At 36.4% G+C, this 19,258-nt stretch overlaps 2 protein-coding genes across 3 annotated transcripts in view; one reads left to right on the top strand and one right to left on the bottom strand.

The window, feature by feature from the left end:
• The window catches only part of LOC122002663 (glutamine-dependent NAD(+) synthetase-like), a 31,062-nt gene extending 28,972 nt beyond the window's left edge, over positions 1-2,090 (top strand). For both annotated transcript variants that reach the window (XM_042557927.1, XM_042557928.1), the window contains exons 13-14: positions 1,403-1,531; positions 1,610-2,090. In XM_042557927.1, coding sequence (XP_042413861.1) covers positions 1,403-1,531; positions 1,610-1,831 — 351 coding nt within the window. In that variant the 3' untranslated portion in view covers positions 1,832-2,090. The remainder of the gene's footprint in view (positions 1-1,402; positions 1,532-1,609) is intronic.
• Positions 2,091-4,409: 2,319 nt separating this feature from the next.
• On the bottom strand, positions 4,410-7,984 carry LOC122002662 (probable receptor-like serine/threonine-protein kinase At5g57670). The gene is made up of 12 exons (XM_042557926.1): positions 7,616-7,984; positions 7,419-7,525; positions 7,220-7,341; positions 7,007-7,131; positions 6,324-6,911; positions 5,951-6,199; positions 5,699-5,865; positions 5,534-5,613; positions 5,289-5,436; positions 5,012-5,161; positions 4,702-4,919; positions 4,410-4,616 (listed from the first exon to the last, which is right to left on the bottom strand). Exons 1-12 carry the CDS (start codon positions 7,905-7,907, stop codon positions 4,604-4,606), a joined length of 2,259 nt encoding a protein of 752 aa, XP_042413860.1. The 5' UTR covers positions 7,908-7,984; the 3' UTR covers positions 4,410-4,603.
• Positions 7,985-19,258: the final 11,274 nt, after the last annotated feature.

Below are 19,258 nucleotides of genomic sequence, written 5' to 3'. Positions count from 1 at the left end.
ATTTTTCATCCATTTGTCATCAAAACGCTTACATGAAATCCATGTGACTTTATGTAAAAATTTAGTACTTGTTCAATCATTGTGGAAGAAGATGGCTGCGTTGCTGCGTGTCTATGATCGGTCATCTGCAAATGACAATGTGATTGCTGCAATTGAATTATTTGATCTATGCTAACATATTACCATGTGGATACTACACCAATCTTTTAACGACGGATGAGTGAAACATTAATGGATGCTAGAGTTTAACATGAGCTATGGACATTATGCTAAATTTGAAAAAAAAAATGTGCCAGATATGAGAAATTATGTCAAGATTGTGCTATGTTAATCTAATAACTCTAAATTAGTTTTTTTTAATATTTTATTTTGATGGAATGAAACCGTAAAAATATCATATTGCGTCACATCTTAAATTTATGTTATTATTTCTTCATACTTGGATCCTTCAATTATGCCACTGATTGTTGTTGCCCTTTGTAACCTAGCCTTAATGCTTCAAATCAAGTTGCTTTGATCAATTAAATTATTTAAATGTATAATTTATGAGTAGAATTAATACGTTTGCAGCTTATCCAATTAACTTGCTTTACCATTGGACTTGACCAAGTTACTGCCAAATTATAAAGTTTAATCCTTCCAATTCTAATCAAACCAAAATAAATCCCCTAGAAACAAATATCTATACTGTCATGAAGACAAACCCCTCATAGAGATAGCAGTTGGGACTTGGGAGCCTGTATTTCCTTTGAGTAACCCTTCTTTATTAAAGAACCTTTAAATGAGTTTTGAGACTTCAAATCCAGGAGAGCTACCCAAGCCCTTTCTCCTTTGAGAGGCATTGGACGTGCTACTGATCTCAGCCTAGGCCTATACCTATCAAATCCTTCCTACTACCTTGTGGACTCGGAAGAATAAAATATATTCAGATACATAGCACAAACACATCAGGTAAAATGCATAGCTACAACTCTGGTTTATAATTAGTGTTAGGAAAAAGCTTTTTTTAGTTTTGAACAGCTCGGACATTTTATGTTAATGAACACTTGTGGCCTCATGTTGTACAGTTGTTCATTCATCAAAAATGGCTTGGGAAAATTCAGATATCAGTATCTAGATATACCTTCAACTGAATAACTAGTCAAAGCAGAAGATTAGAATGTGTGGGGGAAGTATTTGGAGAAGCTGGCTAGATGGGTAGCGGAGATTATTTACAAAGTAAAGACGAATGAAGATGATGATATAACCTTTTTGTACTTTGCTATATAATATGAGCTTAAAGTTGATACATATCTGGATATCTGTGTTGTTAAACAGAAAGGTGGACAGAAGCGTGTGTGAAGTATTTGAATCAATATTTATATGATCTATCTCATTTCTGTATAATTTTCTCATGTTGCAGAATCTGTGTCACAAGTGGTGTGGTAGATTAACTCCATCCGAGGTGGCAGAGAAAGTGAAACACTTTTTCAAGTATTACTCAATTAATCGCCATAAGATGACTGTGTTGACACCTTCTTACCATGCCGAGGTGATTTTACTCTGGGAGTTTTTATTTTTCAATCTCACCTCAGCTATCATAGATTTTAATCATAAGTCAATGTTGTAGAGCTACTCTCCTGAAGACAATAGGTTTGATCTTCGCCAATTCTTGTACAACTCAAGATGGCCTTATCAATTTCGGAAGATTGATGAACTTGTACAAGAAGTGTCTGATCAAAGAACAGCTAGATTCCCTGAAGGACTAGAAGATTTGGATACTGACTCAGCTAGTGGTAGTGGTACAGGAGTAGTGGCAGCGGGGTCTAGCAATCCAAATGCTGGCATTTAGGAAAAGAAATATGATCAATAATAGTAATAAGCTTTTATGCTGATCATTTGTGTTTAAGGTTTACATTTGCTTTTTATAGATCACAGGGATTTGAAAAAAAAAGAAGTATTTTGGTCCCTTAATAATCTTATAGTGAAGTTGTAAGTGTATCAATTGCTACCTGAACATTCAACATTTGGTTGTGTTCCTGGAAATCAATAAATAAATGGCTAGGTGCTGATTCTGCTTTCTGAAGAAAGCCGGAATACATATTCTTCAATAGTCCATGTTAAATTTAAAGTGGTTCTCATCCTCGCCAGAGTCGATAAGTGGTATGGTAATTGGCCGTCATGTGAAGGTCATAACTGTTGGTGATCTTTGTTGGTTTCTAGTTTCTTCATTGTGATGATCTTGACTGCCTTTTGGTCTGTTAAGCAATTGTATGATGTGTGCAGAATTTTCATTATCATTGTTCATGTAAATAGATCATGACTCGATCTCAAGCAGACAAAGGGGTGACTACTATATATGGCTATGTTCATATAACTATCTACTTATATGTTAATAATTTAGTTTTATGTTCTATGTTTAGTAATTTAGCTAATTTTCTCCAAGTGAGTTTGTAGTCGTTAAAATAATACCAATAATTGTTTGGTCTATTGGTAAGCAAGCTACACTAAAAGTCTAAAATAATTTAATCTTGTTTCTTCTGTCCAAATGAGAAATAACCTCATCTTCTGACCAAGAACAAGAAAAAGAGCATCTCACATTCCAAGTATTATTGGTAAAATTTAATTATAATTATGATGAATATGATATACACATTTAGGAAATTAGGTGACACTAATAAAATAAATCTAAATTATAAAAATGATTTGGTAAAATTATAATGCATATTTTTCTCAACAATCTAATACATGTAAAATCTATATGATTTTTTAAAAGTTGAATAAGTTGCATCTAATATATTCTAATTTTTTATTTTACAATTTCTAATTCTAAATTTCATAATATTTAATTATAATATTACAAAAAATTATATTTAATTTAAAATAACAGTTATACATATAATTTTAAAATACTAGAATAATTTCTTAAACTTTTCTTCCACAACTTTTAATAACCTCATGGAATAAATATGAAGGTAATTTATAATAGCTTTTATTCTAAAACCTTGGTTATACAAATATGTTTATATATATATATATATATATATATATATATATAACTGAAATTCGTTTGTACAAGAATATATATATTTTTAAAGGTTACATGGGTTTTCAGCATTAATCTATCATTATTTTTCTAATTGATTAACAATAAACTTATCAACCAAAAAAATATTTAAGTAGTATGGCTGATTTAATTATAAGGTATATTAGTATATATATAATTTATTTATATTTCTTTAAAAAAATTAGGTAAAAACAAAAAGAATGTCTTTCTTTTTTTTTAAAAAAAATATTATTATTATTTTTCAATATTATTGTAGTAATCATAGTACAACGTATAATAGTTACATCATAATTATTATAATGTGTTAAAATAAATTATTATTTTCAACTTAGTAAAAAACATTATATATAGAATATTTTTGTATAAAAAGGTTATTTATTAAATTTAATCATCATCAATTAAAAAAATAATAAAATTAGCCACCATTTTTGTTGGCTCAGGAAGACAGTTATCCTGAGATAGCTCAGTTATTTTTTTTTTTTAGCAGAATCTGAAGCAACGAGGAAAGATATGCTGTCTTATCATTCTTTATCTGAAAAAAAATCATTTTTTCTACATGTTTAAGGAATTCTTTTCCCCTTAGAATTTTCGACTAATGGGATTCAGACAGTGCTTCTTACACTATATGATAAGTGGTTCCAGTAGAGGTTAGATTAGTTTCTTGAATTGCATTAATGATTGTATAACATATTTCTAATGTTATTACCCAGCTTTACCATGCATGCTACTTGATCATATAAATTTATTTTGACGTATTACTTAGTTGAGATTGATTCTTTTTTTACATTGCATAGACCTTTTTAACTTTTCATTAGAGGAGATGCACATTACGATCCATTTTCATATTACTCAGTGTTTCTTCATTTTCATATCAGTGTTAGCTCCATTGTTATCGGACCTTGTTTCCATTTGATCTTGCATATATAATTTCCAGAAATCTCAAGTGTGATAAAAAAAAAAATCCCTTGTGTCAAAATTTCTTATTTTTCTTTAACTATTTCTAATCAACAAATTGCAGCTTGTTGAAAATCTGAAAGAAGCTGTTGGTTTGCTATCAAAAGTTTCAAGTTAGCTTATCACATATTAAACCTTCTGTTGGTAATTAATGTCTCAGGGCAATGTTTTTTGCCCCATAATAGTTTGCAGGTTATCTATCGTATGTTAGGTTATCATAGTTTGCAATGTTTCTGTTGGTAATGTCTCAAGGCCATGGAGGGGTATCCCACAGTGTTATTATTTTTATTTTCATGTTTTATTTTTGCCACAGATTGTCTCATTTACCTTTCTCCATTCATGTTGGCATTATAAATGAATCTAACTAGTGCTTTTACTTAACAATGTGTATACTTTTGCTTCACAGAGCTGCACATGAAGCAGGTGCACCTTTTACTTATCAAAATTTTGGAAATGGTATCAAGGGAATAAGTCCAGTGCCCAAATGGCCAGTAACATCAAGCGAAATTCTAATGAGTCTTTTGGCTGAGGAACTTCTCAAGTGGAAATCAAATTGTTCCAGCAAATGCTCAAGGAGAGAGAGGGGGGTACCAACACCACCTCTCATCCAATCCTCCTACAATACAAGATCAAATTAGAGTGAGGAAAATGACTTTCGTATGACATTCATCAATCCAAGCTCGAGGAGTCGTCTGCCTTACAGATACTCCTTGAGGGATAAGCTTGCCATTGGTGGCTCTATGCCGCTACCCGATGACGAGCCATCTTTTATATGTTCCAAAGCAAGAGCAATATGAGATTGGATGTCGTTATTTCCAAATACCCCCTCATCGTCCAACCCCTCCGACTCTTTTGAATTTTGAACTTGTGATTTCGCCAATCGTAAAACCTCATCATCACCTTTCAGTAGTTTCAGCACCTACAATACAAGAAGAATAACATATCAGAAACTAAAATTTGAGCTATTACCAAATGCGAGAATGTTTGGGATATAATGATGATGAGTCTTACAAATGTTATATGAGGCCGAGATCGAGAGGCACGCTTAATACAGAGGGAGATGGCTAGGATGATACACTCCAGTTGGGCCTCATTGTAACTAGTTCTTAAACGTGGATCGAGAAGCTCCTTAACTTCTCCACCTTGGAGGATTGGCATTGCCTGTTATCAGGAACAAACTGTTGTTTACAAACAATAGAATCTTAATAAAGAAAATTCAACACAATACATCGCCGATTCTAAATAAAAATCTTACATGGATAAACAAAATTTTCAGATAAGGACATACCCACAAAACCAAACTCTCTTGGCCCTTGGGGCAACTTGTGCTGACAGGTTTCCTTCCTGAGAGAAGCTCCAGAAGTACCACACCAAATGCGTAGACGTCAATTTTTTCATTCACCTTTCCATACATGAAATATTCTGGAGCCAAATATCTACAATAGGAACAAGACTTGTCACATGTAAGCAAAATCAATACTTAACTAGTTCACTCAACATCTCAGGATGATTAACAAACAATGCGCTGCTCACCCGAAAGTTCCTGCTACATCACTACATATCAGTTGTGATGTTGAAAGTGATGCCCATTTAGCAAGTCCAAAATCAGCCAACTTAAGCATAACAAAATCAAAGTATAAGCAATTGGTGATACAAAATGGAGAAAAAAATTGTTTTTTTAAAAACTTTGTCATGTACCAGAGGTTCAAAATCTTCTGACAAAAGAATGTTGGAGGACTTTACGTCTCTATGGATAACAGGTTGAGCATTGCTGGCTCCATGCAGATAATTCAATGCCTCAGCGATGCCCACTGCCACCTTGTACCTCTCAGACCAGCCAAGATAATTTTTGCTCAATCTATCACCTGACACCAAAGAGAATTTACAAGCCTGATAATTGAGTTGAAGCACATGAAAAACGAGTATTTCCATAAATTCAGATGCACCCACCATGAAGGTTGTCCTCTAAACTACCTCTTGGTAAGAAATTATAGACTAACATGAGATTCCCCTCTTCAATGCAAAATCCAACCAAAGAAACAATGTTCTTATGATGCAAGGATGTCATGATCTCTATTTCTGTTACAAATTCATTCATCACATCCACGGAGGGTTTTAGGATTTTCACAGCCAATTCCTTGCCATCTGAAAGACACCCTTTATAAACATGACTGCTACCTCCTTTGCCAATCAGTTTATCTACATATTTTCACAGCACATAAGCATCAGGTATAGACCACAAATATCAAAATCAGAGTTTTTCTAATGTTGATTATCCAATCAAATCTACAGGGGCGATAAAAGATGGAAGAAAGTAGAGAACCTGGTGAGAAGCCAGAAGTCATATGAGCGAGTTCATTGTAGCTGAACAATCTACAAACTGATGAGCACCTGTCTCGGAGATGTTCCAATTCCTTGGGAAATTCCCTTTCTTCTTCTACAAAATGTGAGTGCATGGGCTTGGAGTCAGGATGAACTGTGGATGCTGCTGAGAATCGACTTGGCAGACGCATCGCCCATTGAAGCACCGAGTTCTTCGATCCATCAGCTGGAACAGCTCGGGTGTCAGGTGACACTAATTTTCTGAGGAGAGGCCAACCAGGACTGTCTTCCTCATGAACAAGCAATGAAATGGAGCTTGAAGAAGCAGATGCAGGCTCAGGTTTCCTCTCCAAAGACGGATCCTTGTCAGACATCACAAACCGCTGCTCCTTTGCCTCCACTGTGAGAATTCCTTGAGTTGCCGAGCCATCACATCTCTCTATGATCTCACAGAAAACAGAGCTGCTTTTGTTCAGATTAGAGGGTCTTGTTCTTGCATTCCGGAGCTTTGAGTAGCTCCCATACAAGGTTTGCCCACCTGCATATGCTGTTGTGATGATCTTAGCTTCGTTGTGGGTTTTCTTATCCTCTGTCATCAATTGAATCATAGTCAAATCAGAAGTGTATCAGTGGATGAACACCAAATCATCAACCAATCCAGAAAACAATAAACAGGCCAACAACCTACGAGCCGAGAAACCGCCGAGGCTTCTCTCTTGAACACGGTCTTGCCGTTGCTCACCGCGTAAACAGAGCAATCTTGAGGTAGCTTCCTCGCACAGTACTTGGCGACCGAGTTGAATGAACACCTAGACGAAATCAATAGGTTTTGAATCACCCAAAACAGCGATCAGGGGAAGAATTTGTAGAAAATTACATCAAATCGAATCAACTCACCCGATGCCACGATCGTTCTTGGAGACGCCTACGACAAGCTTGCCGGCTCGGTAGGAGATGGCTTCGCGGACCAAAACTTTACGGACGGAGAGCCCTCGGGCTATCTTCATCTTTAACTCAACCTATCAAGGGATCCTTATTTGTCAGAAATTCAATTAGCGTGGCAAAAGAGAGCAGTGGAGAAGCCTCAGAAGACCACCTTTTTTAGGTTGCAGAATCCCTCGTAGACTGCGAGCATAGCGTCGAACTCTTTGATGAGAGACAAGAGAGGTCGATAGGAGCAGCTGAGGCCGTCCTCCGACGCGTCTACCGGCGAGAAGAAGAGGAATTAGATGGCCAGAAAAAGAAAGAAATAAAAAGAAGAAGATGAACAATTAATCAACGGAGAAAAAGTACCGGGTGGGGTTAAGGGGAGGATGTGCAGGGCGACGACGCGATCGCCGGCGTCGGCGTGTTTGACGAGGGCCCAGGTGAGGAGTTCCCGGCTATCGGCTTCCATCTTGAATCCCACCACCAGGGTCTTCCCGCCGCCTCCGCCTGCATCGTTCGGCTGCGTCTTCTCCTGCGACTCTTTTAGGCCAGCCGGTTGCAGCTCCTGCGCCGGCATCTTCGATGAGCTGCTGCTTTTCTTCTTCTTCGTTGTCGTCGTCGTCGTCTCCTCCTCCTCCTCGAGCACTTGGATCTTCATCGATGTTGCATATCTGCTCTGCTTCTTCTAGTGGAAGAGAGGGATGGAGCTTGCAGAGTTGACGGAGAGCGGAGTGTTGAGCGTGCCTTAAGTTGGAGGGGATCCAGCCGCCCATCGGCTGCGGGTCAGAGTGAGGATGCCCTGCAATTGTTGTTTTAACTGGAATTGATGTTGTGCATCGTTTGCCGTTAGATTCATTCATTCTGAGTAATATTAGAATTTCATAAATTAATGATAATTCAATTTTTTAAAAACAAAGAAAAAAAACAAAACAAAATGAATAAAAGTAGAAATGGTATATTTTTTTTGTTTTGTTTTTTCCTTGTTTTTGGTAGGGTTGCACATGGACTTGTGGGAAACCGGCTTATGGTCTCCAACCACAAGTTCAAAAAGTTAGCGAGCCATCACTGTTTTGTGTGGGGATGGGTGAGGCATGACTCATGAGTATCTATTTTTAGGTTCGATTCGATTCTTTTTTTTTTAATCAATTTTGCTATGCTATAGTTTTTTTTTAATTCAACTTTAATTTATTACCTAAATTAATTTAATTGTATTAATAGAATACACAAAGGGAGTATTTAGTTGATAAGTTTGGGAATAAGGGAATGGAATGATAGTAAAAGATAGTATTTAGATTGTGGGTTTGAGAATAATATTTTGGAAATGATTACTAGATTTATGGAAATCAACCAAACTCATATAACTTGATGGGTTTCATTTCCATTCCTATTTCCATTCCATCATACTATCAAATCCATATCCATAGTCATTCCCATTATTTAACCAAACACCTCCTAAATATTTAACTAAACTATATAAGAATAAAAAAACATAAAAATAGAAAAGAAAAATACTTTATTAACTAAAAATTTGATATTTACATGGTTACAACATCACATCTTTATTTTTTTAATACCATATCAATGTTATCTGTTACATTTATTCATATGTTTGTACAAGAATATTAGGGTTAGAATTTGGAGGAGAATATTAGGGTTAGAATTTGGAGGGGAAAGAGGGGAGATACTTATATATGTATTTCAAATTTGACCTTTTTATTGTTACTTATTTATTTATTTATTTATTTAATCAATTGAAAGAATAAGAAAAGAACCGTTATGAGGTTTGGAAGGTTGGATTTACTTAGATCTGAAATGACAATCAATTGAGAGTAAGATCAATCGATTGAGAACCCTAATCCACGGGATATGATGACGTTCAAAAATTCAAATCAACACATCTTCTTCTCTACTCTTCATCGTCAGTCCTTGAAGCTTCTTGAAGACAAGTGCTACTACACTATCCAAGTATCAAGAGACAATCCACATCGACAAGAGATCAAGAGCATAGATCATTTATTGTTGTGTTTATTTCCTTGTTCTTGTTGCATTTCGTATTGTATTTCTCGTATTTGCTTATACGAGACTTTTCCGCCTCCTAAAAGGAGGTTTTCATAGTGGACCCTTAGATTAGTCACCTCAAGGAGATAGATATCAAGTAAAATCAAGTGTAGTATCATTGCTTCAAGTTTTCAGTTGCAAATCATCATGAACGAAACGATTAGAGCTAATCATCTCCCTTCTAGCTTTTAAAATGTCCTAACAATTATTATAGATATTTGTTTTTGAATTAAAGAATTCAATAACTTCCGCTACTTCAACTAACCTTTAAATTGGTCATCTTGTGAACTAATGTAATATTTTTTAGGTTGAATACGATTATTATTATTGTGTTAATAGAAATCTTATACTATTTTATTTTATGATATGAAAGTATAAATATTATTGAGTGCTACTGTACTATAATGATAATTTATTTAATAGTTAATTTAAATTTGTAGATGTAATATTATCATATGTTGTGTGAAGTGTGGAAGGTTGTATATATATATAAAATTATTAATCTATTTATATATAAATAATTTTCTTAGATATTTTTTTTAATTATTAATTATATACCATAAAATTTTAAGAATTTTAGATAGAATCATATGATTTTAAGATTTAATCCTGAATCTTAAGATTCAATCCCGGTCGATCCAAACTAAACCTAAATTGATCATGATTGTACAAACTATAATCTCTATAAAACATTTTAAAATCTTAGGCATTGAGAGTGATGAATAAACAAATCTAAGTACACTAAATTTCTTTTTATAAATTATTATAACTTCATCTTGTATATACAAAGTTACAAGGTGTTGTTAACGAAAACGTACGCAAAGCATGATACCATTATAATTTTGTTTTAAACTAACATTGTACAATCATTTTTATTTGTTGTATTTGCGGTGCAACGAAACAATACTAAGTTGTTAGCTAGGTACTTACAATTTAATCTCCAACTATGATATATTTATAAGGTTTTTTTTTTTAAATTAGATGCGCAGTCACAAGATGCTGAGATTCTTGATGAACATTTTCTGATTTATCTTAGTAATCAATGAAAAATTTTTATGAGGTCAAATTGATCATCATAAGTTTGATATTATCTGATTTAATATTTTTTTTAACTCTCGGAGGTATAATTCAGTAGTAAATACTTGGGATAAAGCTACAGTGTGGTCAAACCTGAGAGTCCTGGAAACTGCTAATGGGGAGCTTAAATAATTTTTTTTTATTATTTCAATCATTATTTGTTCATTATCAAATGCAAACGAAAATTTCTTTTTCACGTTCGCCATGCATGAAAAGATAAAATGAATAACCTGAAAAAAAAAGGGTGGGAATAGCATGGTAAAGATGAAAAAAAAAAAAAATTAAAATCTTTAAAATTAATTATTCATTTTTGGATATGTCAATCATTGTCTATATATCAATCTATTCAATATGCAGTGCAAAATATATATATATATATATATATATATATATATATATATATATATATATATATATATATATATATATATGACTTTAGTTAAGAAGTTAGAGTTATTCTATATTTATGAGGTGCAAAATCATTAGTTAAAATTTCTTTTGCCTCATTACATATTTTTGGAGTGAATTTATTATTGGAAAAAATAATCAGCCGAACATATTTAGAAATTTATCAAATTTAAATTACATAAAATTAAATTCAATTTATCTATAGATATGACCTGAGTTGATAATCTCAGGCTGTCAACAGGGGTTGGTTTATGCTAACTAATTGCTGAGTGCAGACTGAGCTTTGAGTTCAAGCAACAAAGTCTGAGCGGACTGATGGGTCGGGTGGGCAAGCAATAGATTGGTTGATCGGGAAGAGTGCAAAGCGTTTGACCGGCCAGTTAGGCCGAGCAGATGATCGACCAACCCTGCGCCCGAGTCGCATAGCAGAGAGGCCGACTGAGTAGTAAGGTTGAGCAAGTTTGATCAGACAGAGCAGCCGATCGAGCGAGAGGTTAGTCAGGCGAGCAAACAAGCCGAGTGAGTGGTCGATCCGGCGAAGCAACCGAGTGGCCGATCGGGCAGAGCAGCAGAGCGACCGAATGAGCAAAAGGGTGGTCGAACGAACGGGCGATAGGGCAAGTGTGTGACCAGTCGGGTAAAAGCCGAGCAACCGGGCGAACAAGCGACCGATCGAACTAGGTGAGCGGCCGAGTGAACTGAACGAGTGGCTGAGTGAGAAGCCAACCGGGCGAGCTTGAGGCCGACCGGGCAGAGAGGTCGAGCGAGCTTTTGTCGGACGAGCTGGGCAGAGAGGTCGAGTGAGCTTCTGCTAGACGAACGAAACAACCGGGCGGGAGAAGCAGAAAACTTGGCTGGGCGAGCACACTGAAAGAGCGGTCGCATGAGCACACTAAGCGAACTGAGGCCTACGATGAACGCAATTTCCTTGAAATAGATTTGCCCCACATCCGGCTGTGCTTCTAGGCTTTCTCGAGTCGTCTGTGTCCCATGATACAACGGTGAACCATGATTCCCACCAAACATTAATGTCACGGCGAACTGAGAGCTACCCGATTGCTATCACGGGTTCTCTGCCGAGCAAGAGAAGCACGACAAAGGAGAAGGGGAGCGTAGGTGGAGAGCTTTAGCTTTTTGAGTGTGTAACCTTTTGCCTGTGATCGCAACCTCCTTATATAGGAGCTCAAACCAATGGGGAGCGCTAATGATTATTACTCGCCGAGCTGTGAAATGCCAGCGTTCACTCGGCCATTTTGATTCTGCATTAATTTTACTTTAATGCATCTGTTACATAAGCAGCAAAAAGTTTACGTGACAAAATATTGGTTGTTTTACTTGGGCAAATTTTGCCCTGACTGGTTCGACATTCAGACGCACGCAGGTCGTGCTTGCACACGAGCCAACATGGTTCAGTGCAATCTGTGTCCTAGATTTGCACCCCCTGCGAACTCACGCGTAAGAAAGAATCTCTCCCTATGCATATGTTCATATCATCAATGCATGTAAATCAATATAAACTAACCAATATGCCTTTAAACTTCTAATGTGAGACTAAAATCTCATTCACAATGAAACTTCATGCTCCTTCTACCTCTTCTCTATTCATATATATTCAACAATTATTCCAATGAAGAATGGAGGATGAGATTATAGATACATTTATAGGGAAGTTTTAGAGTTTTTTTTAGGTTAATTTAGTATATTTAGACTTAATTTGACTAAAATATTCTTAGCTCATCCTAGAAGATGGATACTTGTCATCTAATCCAACTCGATCTTCTAGTCAAGCCTAACATGACACAAACTAGACTATGTCGGGCATGACCTAGCACAACTCATACTATGTTGTATGTATATATAATTTACATTAGGCTCGTGAATAAGAAAAGATATTAAGCAATACAAAGCTTAATTGTTATAGAACATGAATGATTAATAATGGTTAGTTTGATTATAGTTAAGATATGGAATTCAAAAGTTTATTATCTCCTCACGTCTAGAATAATTATGCTTGCCGTCTTGGGAACGCACCTAAAGTTACAAAAAAAAAAAAAAAAAATCACAGAGCACATCAGGCACTTAATTATATAATTAGCTAGGTGCGCATCTAAATAAGTGATCTTTCTTGGATACGTTAGTATTCAAACTGTCCCTCGATTCAAACAGTCACTCAATCGACGATTAAAAGTGATCTTAGTCGACTGAAAGTCCTCAATTGATGGTCATGATTTGACAAAACTTCTATAGTCATCAAATACTTTATCATCGTAGAATCAAATCGAATTTAATTATGTTCAAACTTATTTATTTACGTATTGAGTTGTTCGAACTTACGCATGTTTGAGAACATTGTTCAAAATTTTAATTGAGCTTAACTATCAAGAACATTATTATTAAAAAAAATATGTTAAATATTTATCTACTCATGAAATTTATACTATTTCTTTGTTTTTTTAATATTATGATTAGTAGATTTAGAAAAAAAATATATCTACAAAATTATTAACGAACATTTTTCATATATACTATTTTTGGCAATTAGATTTTATATAAGTTAATAAATAAGTTTATTTGTAAATTATTCATAAATGTTGGAAATTGTTGGTGCAATCATCTTCGGAGCAAGGTTGATTAGTTTAACTAAACTTGAGTGGGTTCGAGTTTGAGTTTCTATATTTGGACAATATGTGGGACAATACGTGAGAAGAGGTCAAATAGGTCAAGGTTGACCGGATATTTGAGATATGTGAGACAGGAGTCAAGTAGATCATGAAGAACTTGATACTTATTGGAAAGTCTTAACTCGAGAGTTAGGTAAGAGCAAAGTATAACGGGAGGTTAGACAATGCAAAGTCCTAACTGCGGTTAGATAAAGAAAAGTCCAAGTGGGTCAAGGAGGATCGCACGTTGGCAAAGGAAAATCCAAGTGAGACAAGGAGGACTGCACGACGGCAAAGGAAAGTCCAAGTGGGTCAAGAAGGACTACATGTTGGCAAAGAAAAATCCTAACTGTAGTTAGACTAAGAAAAATCCAAGTGTGTCAAGGAGGGCCTCACACTGACAAAGAGAAGTCCTAACTGTGGTTAGACAAAAAGAAAATCCAAGTAGGTCAAGGAGGACTATACTTGATGATCGAAAGTCCAACGAGAAGTTGACACAAGATATAAAGTCCAAGTGAGTCAAAGGTTGACCGGACACTTTGTGATGAAGTCCCAACAGGTCACGATTGACCAGATGTTGAGCAAAGGAACCCTAGACTTGGATCAAGCAAGTTAGGTTTAGGCAATCAATTAAGATAATCAATTGGACCGAGCCTAATCGATTAGGATGGATTGATAATCGATTAGGAGTTTCGCGAAGAGAAATCGTAAAAATAATGGCGAAATTGATTGGCCTAATCCATTTAGCCATTGCTAATCGATTGAATCAATCAATTAGGCAGTGTTTATTGGTGTGGTTAGCATTGACGGTCTAACTCAGGTTTTGATGAATGACAAAATAGGTTAAGTTAGTTTTGTTGTGATCTAACATGCAGCCTGATTGGAGTTTATACAATGATGAAGGTCGATCGAGAAGAAATTGACGCACACTAGTTCAGTCAATCGCACTGCAACCTCCTTCGACTAGACTTGAAAGGGAGGCTTGTGATGCGGTGATAAGGGAGGAAGGCCCCACCCCGTTGCCATGGTGGAGGTCAGTGTCATGTGGGGGCCAATCAAGGCGGTCAAACGCCCCTAGACCACTGGTCGATCAGGTAGCACGCTCGCCCGATCGGGATAAGGAAGACCCGATCCGAAATCATAACAGTTCGACGAGGTTTCGAGCTTCCGACGCTCAGAAAGACTGCTAGGTATCTGCAAGAGCACGCCGAGCGGCTTCCCCGCTCGGCCTTATATAGAGCTACAAGAACGTAGCGGATTTACGACTGAGCTATGCAGAAATAGAAGGACGGCCGAGTGGCTTTCTCAGGACAACAGAAGCGTCGGTCGAGCGGCCTCCCGGCTCGGCCAGATAACACACCCATCCGAGCCGAGCGTCTATCTCGTTCGGCTCAGTAAAAGACACTGCTAGCTGGATATTATCTTTTTGGGAGCATGTGCCACTGACAAGTGGCATGGTCGGCAGCTGGTTCAGACAGAAGATTGTATGGCAGAAGCTTCCACTGTCACTTCAGAGATATGCTCGGCTCGTTAAGGTATTGTGTCAGGGACATTTTACTGATACATCTTTTCAGGAGAAGCTTCGAGAAGCGTGTACGTCTTGGAAAGTGTGCGCGCCTTGGGAAGCGTGCACACGCGCTACAGGAGCTCTATATAAAGGAGGGGTCCAAGCTTCAACGGAGGTTGCGATAATCTACTGTTGTTGCTACTATTCGCTACTTTGCTCTATTCCACACATCGCCGATGACTGACTTGAGCGTCAGAAGGTCATCGTCGGGGATCCCTTCCCTAACTCGACACTGACGCAGCTATGGTTGCAGGGTCTCGAGGAGTCAACACATGATCAACCGGACCGCCACATCCTCAGCTTCCGTCACCTCGACTATCGGACAGTATCATCTATTATTATCATACAATAGTGAAAATAACAAAGATTCAAATTAAAAGCTCACTCTATCTTAACTTAGTTAGGCGTCTATAAAATTAAAGGAGTCATAATTTTTTTACGCTTCAATTCAAGATTTCAAAGAATATACACAAATTTCATTTCATCTATCCAGCAAGTCATGAATTTACTATTACTTTTGGGAAAAAAAATATTCTAAACTAATAATAAAAAAATAAGAGAAGAAGAAATCAAACCTTCCAACTATTAAAAAAATGATTCTATTATCAACGTATCTGAAAAGAGAAAGTAGAGAAAAAAGAATTCCATTTGCGAAAAGGATTAGAATGCGAGGAATTATATTGGGTCAATTTATATTATTATATAATAATTTTTTTTTTTCAAAATTATGGATCCCTAAGGAAAAATAAGACTGAGACGAATAACTCTTTGATCCTCTTAGTAGGCACGGAGGCTATAAATAGACCAACAATAGCCCTTAATGATTGGAAAAACAAAATTTAAGTATGATATTTCACTAAGTTTTTTTTTTTCTATTTCATACCCTAATGTGCCTTGTCCTGTTATATTATTATACAGACACATACTCGCCAGACCACGCTACGCGTCACACCGCACTGGCTTGGAATGAATAATGAATAATGAATAATGAATAATGAATAATTTCAGCGACGAGTTACGCAGACACGAAGCACGCAAAAGTGTTTGTTAAAATGCCAGACGCAGAGAAACATTAGGCATCTCCAACGCTTTGGGCAAGTAGGATTTTTGGTGGCCCCACTACAAAAGGAATAGAGATAATTAAGAAGCTGGGTTCAAAATCGAATTCAGCTTCTTAATTTTCGTTGACATGTAGGAAAGAGAAATATAAAATACCTCACAAAAAGTTCCGTCAAGGTGCAGAAAAGGTCACGTTCAAAATAATAAGGACAAACGAAAATATATATATATATATAAATCTTCAAAGGAAGATATTCTTAAGCACACAAGTATATCTTCAATGAAAAATATTCGAATGAGATATTTTTTTAAATATCCTCCCTTTTAAGTATCTCTCCTTGTGTGGGATATTTGAGGGATTAATAGAAATTATCGGGCACAGATGTGTGCCTGATGATTTCCTCATATGGGGCCTATAAAAAATGAATTGTCATTATTTTTTATTTTTTAATTGAATATGATGGATCCTATCATATTTGATTGGTGGGATATTTCATTGTGAAAGTTGAGATATTTAAATAGTGAAATATTTGAAAGATAATGTGAAAGTGGGGTTCACAAATACTTGAGAGAAATATCCCAAGTTATTATGGATGCTCTAATACATATGGTAGAGTGAATGCATGGCAAGGTTGTTTCCGATCGGAATGTTCCCAAAGATGGTGTATAAGCATGGCGGGAATGTTCCGATCGAGGATACTCCTGGAGGTAGCATATGAACATAGTGAGGATGTTCTCAATCAACAATGTTCTCATAGAGAGTGTATAGATGATACTAGAGATATTCCTTGTCAGGATGTTCTCAGAGGTCGTTTGAGTCATAATAGGAATATTAACTAGATGATGTAACTGCCGCATCAAATCCAGTTGGCTCTTCTGCTGAGTTGGTTGGGACGTCCGTGTTTCACAATTCACAAACAATAAAGAGGAATGTTGTTGACAAAAGATGCACATTGGCACTAAGAATGATCAGTTGTCTTAGATTTTTAATGCTAAGTGTGACTAGAACCATGAAGCTCGCTTGTGGTGTTATTCCCGTGAAAGGGAAGTCGCAAAAGGACCATGTATCATCTAGATGCATCCCCAAAAAACAGGTAAGATCTAGGACCTCATAATCAAGAAGCAATTAGTTTGTCATAAATGAGGAGGAGAGATCTCATGCCCTTTGTTCTTTCCGTCACTGCCATCGCGTGATCCATGCATGCGTCAGTCACTGCACGAGCAGCTGTCCTTACACAACACAATTTTCAGAATTTCTATAACCACCAATTGAATTGCATATCTGAGGTAGTTTGTGGTATAACAAGCGGGGTAGCAATTACAGCAAGGTGATAACCTTCGCCCCAAGGACCTTCCAAGACCGTCTCATGCGATCTGGAAGAGAGGTATATTAAGAAAAACTTTACCTGCAGGGATCAGATGCCCGATGCATTTCACTGAAGTCAAGAGACAATATATGGTTGGTACCATATAGTTGTAGACTCAATCACATGTGGTGGCCTTATTTTTATTTTTCAAATTTTTAATAATAAATTTTTCTCATTGAAAATAATTGTTATTAAGATTAAGAACATTTTTCTTTTTTATTTTAAATTATTTTTATATAGTAAAAAATAACAATTAAGTACCTCCACAAGCTTTTTTTTCTTCTTCTAGGTGGAATAAAAAAATTAGACTTGATATCTCATTTGAAGAAAAAATCCCTATAAATACACCGTAGATAGAAATCGAATCTCAAATATCTGGATGACAACTTGACGCTCTTCTGCTACACTATAGCCACGGGGGCTATAATGTTATTTTGATGATTAAATGGATAATGAAGATGAAACTATAATTTCAAGTAATGATTCGTTCGATTTCATTGATTTCAAATGGCACGATACATTTTATCTTTTTTATTATAGTATTATTTGCCATTTAAAATCTAACAATACTAGGAAGGGCTAGATGTTAGAGAGCTAGGAAGGCCAAGCAATATAGATGGGCCCAACGTTCAAGCATCTTTGGCAAACCAATTGATTTTAGTGAGCCAAATTGTCTTGGTGCATTAGGTCGATAGAATGTGTGATCATATTCACCCAGGTTGCCCTAGAATATAGTTGAATTGATACCCAAATAGTAGACTTCCATCAATGAGCCATAAATCATATTCACCCAGGTTGCCCTAGAATATAGTTGAATTGATACCCAAATAGTAGACTTCCATCAATGGGCTATGGCTCAAATCACGGTTGTGATGAATAACCCTCCCACTTAGAAAGCCGCTCAATACTTAATTTGCACACCTTTATCTCATCGTGGCACCAGCGATGAGGGACGCTTTTCGTGAGCGTTATCAATATTCACCCAAGCTACTTAGTTTCATTTGTCCAATCTACTCGACCCACTTGGCATACATAACTCACGTGGTTTGCCAAAGTAGGACCGATTGGGTCATGTAGATTGAACTGGTTAGATAACCCACATGAGTTGAGCGAGGTGACGAACAAGACCAGGCAATGACCAAAGTTATGGATCAAATGAACTGGGTGGATCAAGCAAATCAAGATGATTGAGTAGATCACACCATATGGGTTGGATGGGCAAGATGAATTAATGGATACAACAAATCAAACAAGTGAAACCAGTTGAGTGGATCTGAGTGTTCTACTTGTCATAACACCTTGTAGCATATGGGGTTTTAATAGAATATGGATTAGTTGAATACCAAACTCACCAAAGTGTTAACATATTTCCCCATAGCTGGAATTTGTAGCTCTCTTGAACATACCCTAATTTCAGCTGCTAAACAAATATCAATCCTGTACACTTCCATGTTTCTTTGTCTCGTCCCTAACCAGTAAACAATTATGTGTTAGAATCTTTGTTGAACAAACTCAGTACTGATGCTGAAACAATGCTTTTCAGACTGTAACGACAGAATCTTATTTTCGATTGAACCAGCCCAACATCTAATTTAACCAAAATGTCTGCACTTTGAGTTGAGAGTTCACCATCGAATTTCGTACCTGAGAAAGCAGACGACAGGCAACAACCGAGCTGTGGATTCTTGATGTCAGAGTTCTGGAAGCCGGCCATTTTGAGTAGTTGCACTGCAATAATTCACTGTTAGAATGTACTGAACCTGCAGACATGAACATGTTTGAGTTATAATCGACATTCCTCGTCACTCAGAAA

This window comes from Zingiber officinale, chromosome 7A, assembly GCF_018446385.1.
Source record: "Zingiber officinale cultivar Zhangliang chromosome 7A, Zo_v1.1, whole genome shotgun sequence".
Lineage (NCBI taxonomy): Eukaryota > Viridiplantae > Streptophyta > Magnoliopsida > Zingiberales > Zingiberaceae > Zingiber > Zingiber officinale.
Note: the sequence above shows the minus strand (reverse complement) of the source record. Positions and strands in the feature narration are given on the sequence as shown.

Coding starts and splice junctions, on each gene's coding strand:
- LOC122002662 (XM_042557926.1), bottom strand. CDS start 7,907: ATGAAGATCCAAGTGCTCGAGGAGGAGGAGGAGACGACGACGACGACA. Junction 7,526..7,615: donor CCTCCCCTTAACCCCACCCG/GTACTTTTTCTC, acceptor TCTCGCCGGTAG/ACGCGTCGGAGGACGGCCTC. Junction 7,132..7,219: donor AAGAACGATCGTGGCATCGG/GTGAGTTGATTC, acceptor GATTTCGTCTAG/GTGTTCATTCAACTCGGTCG.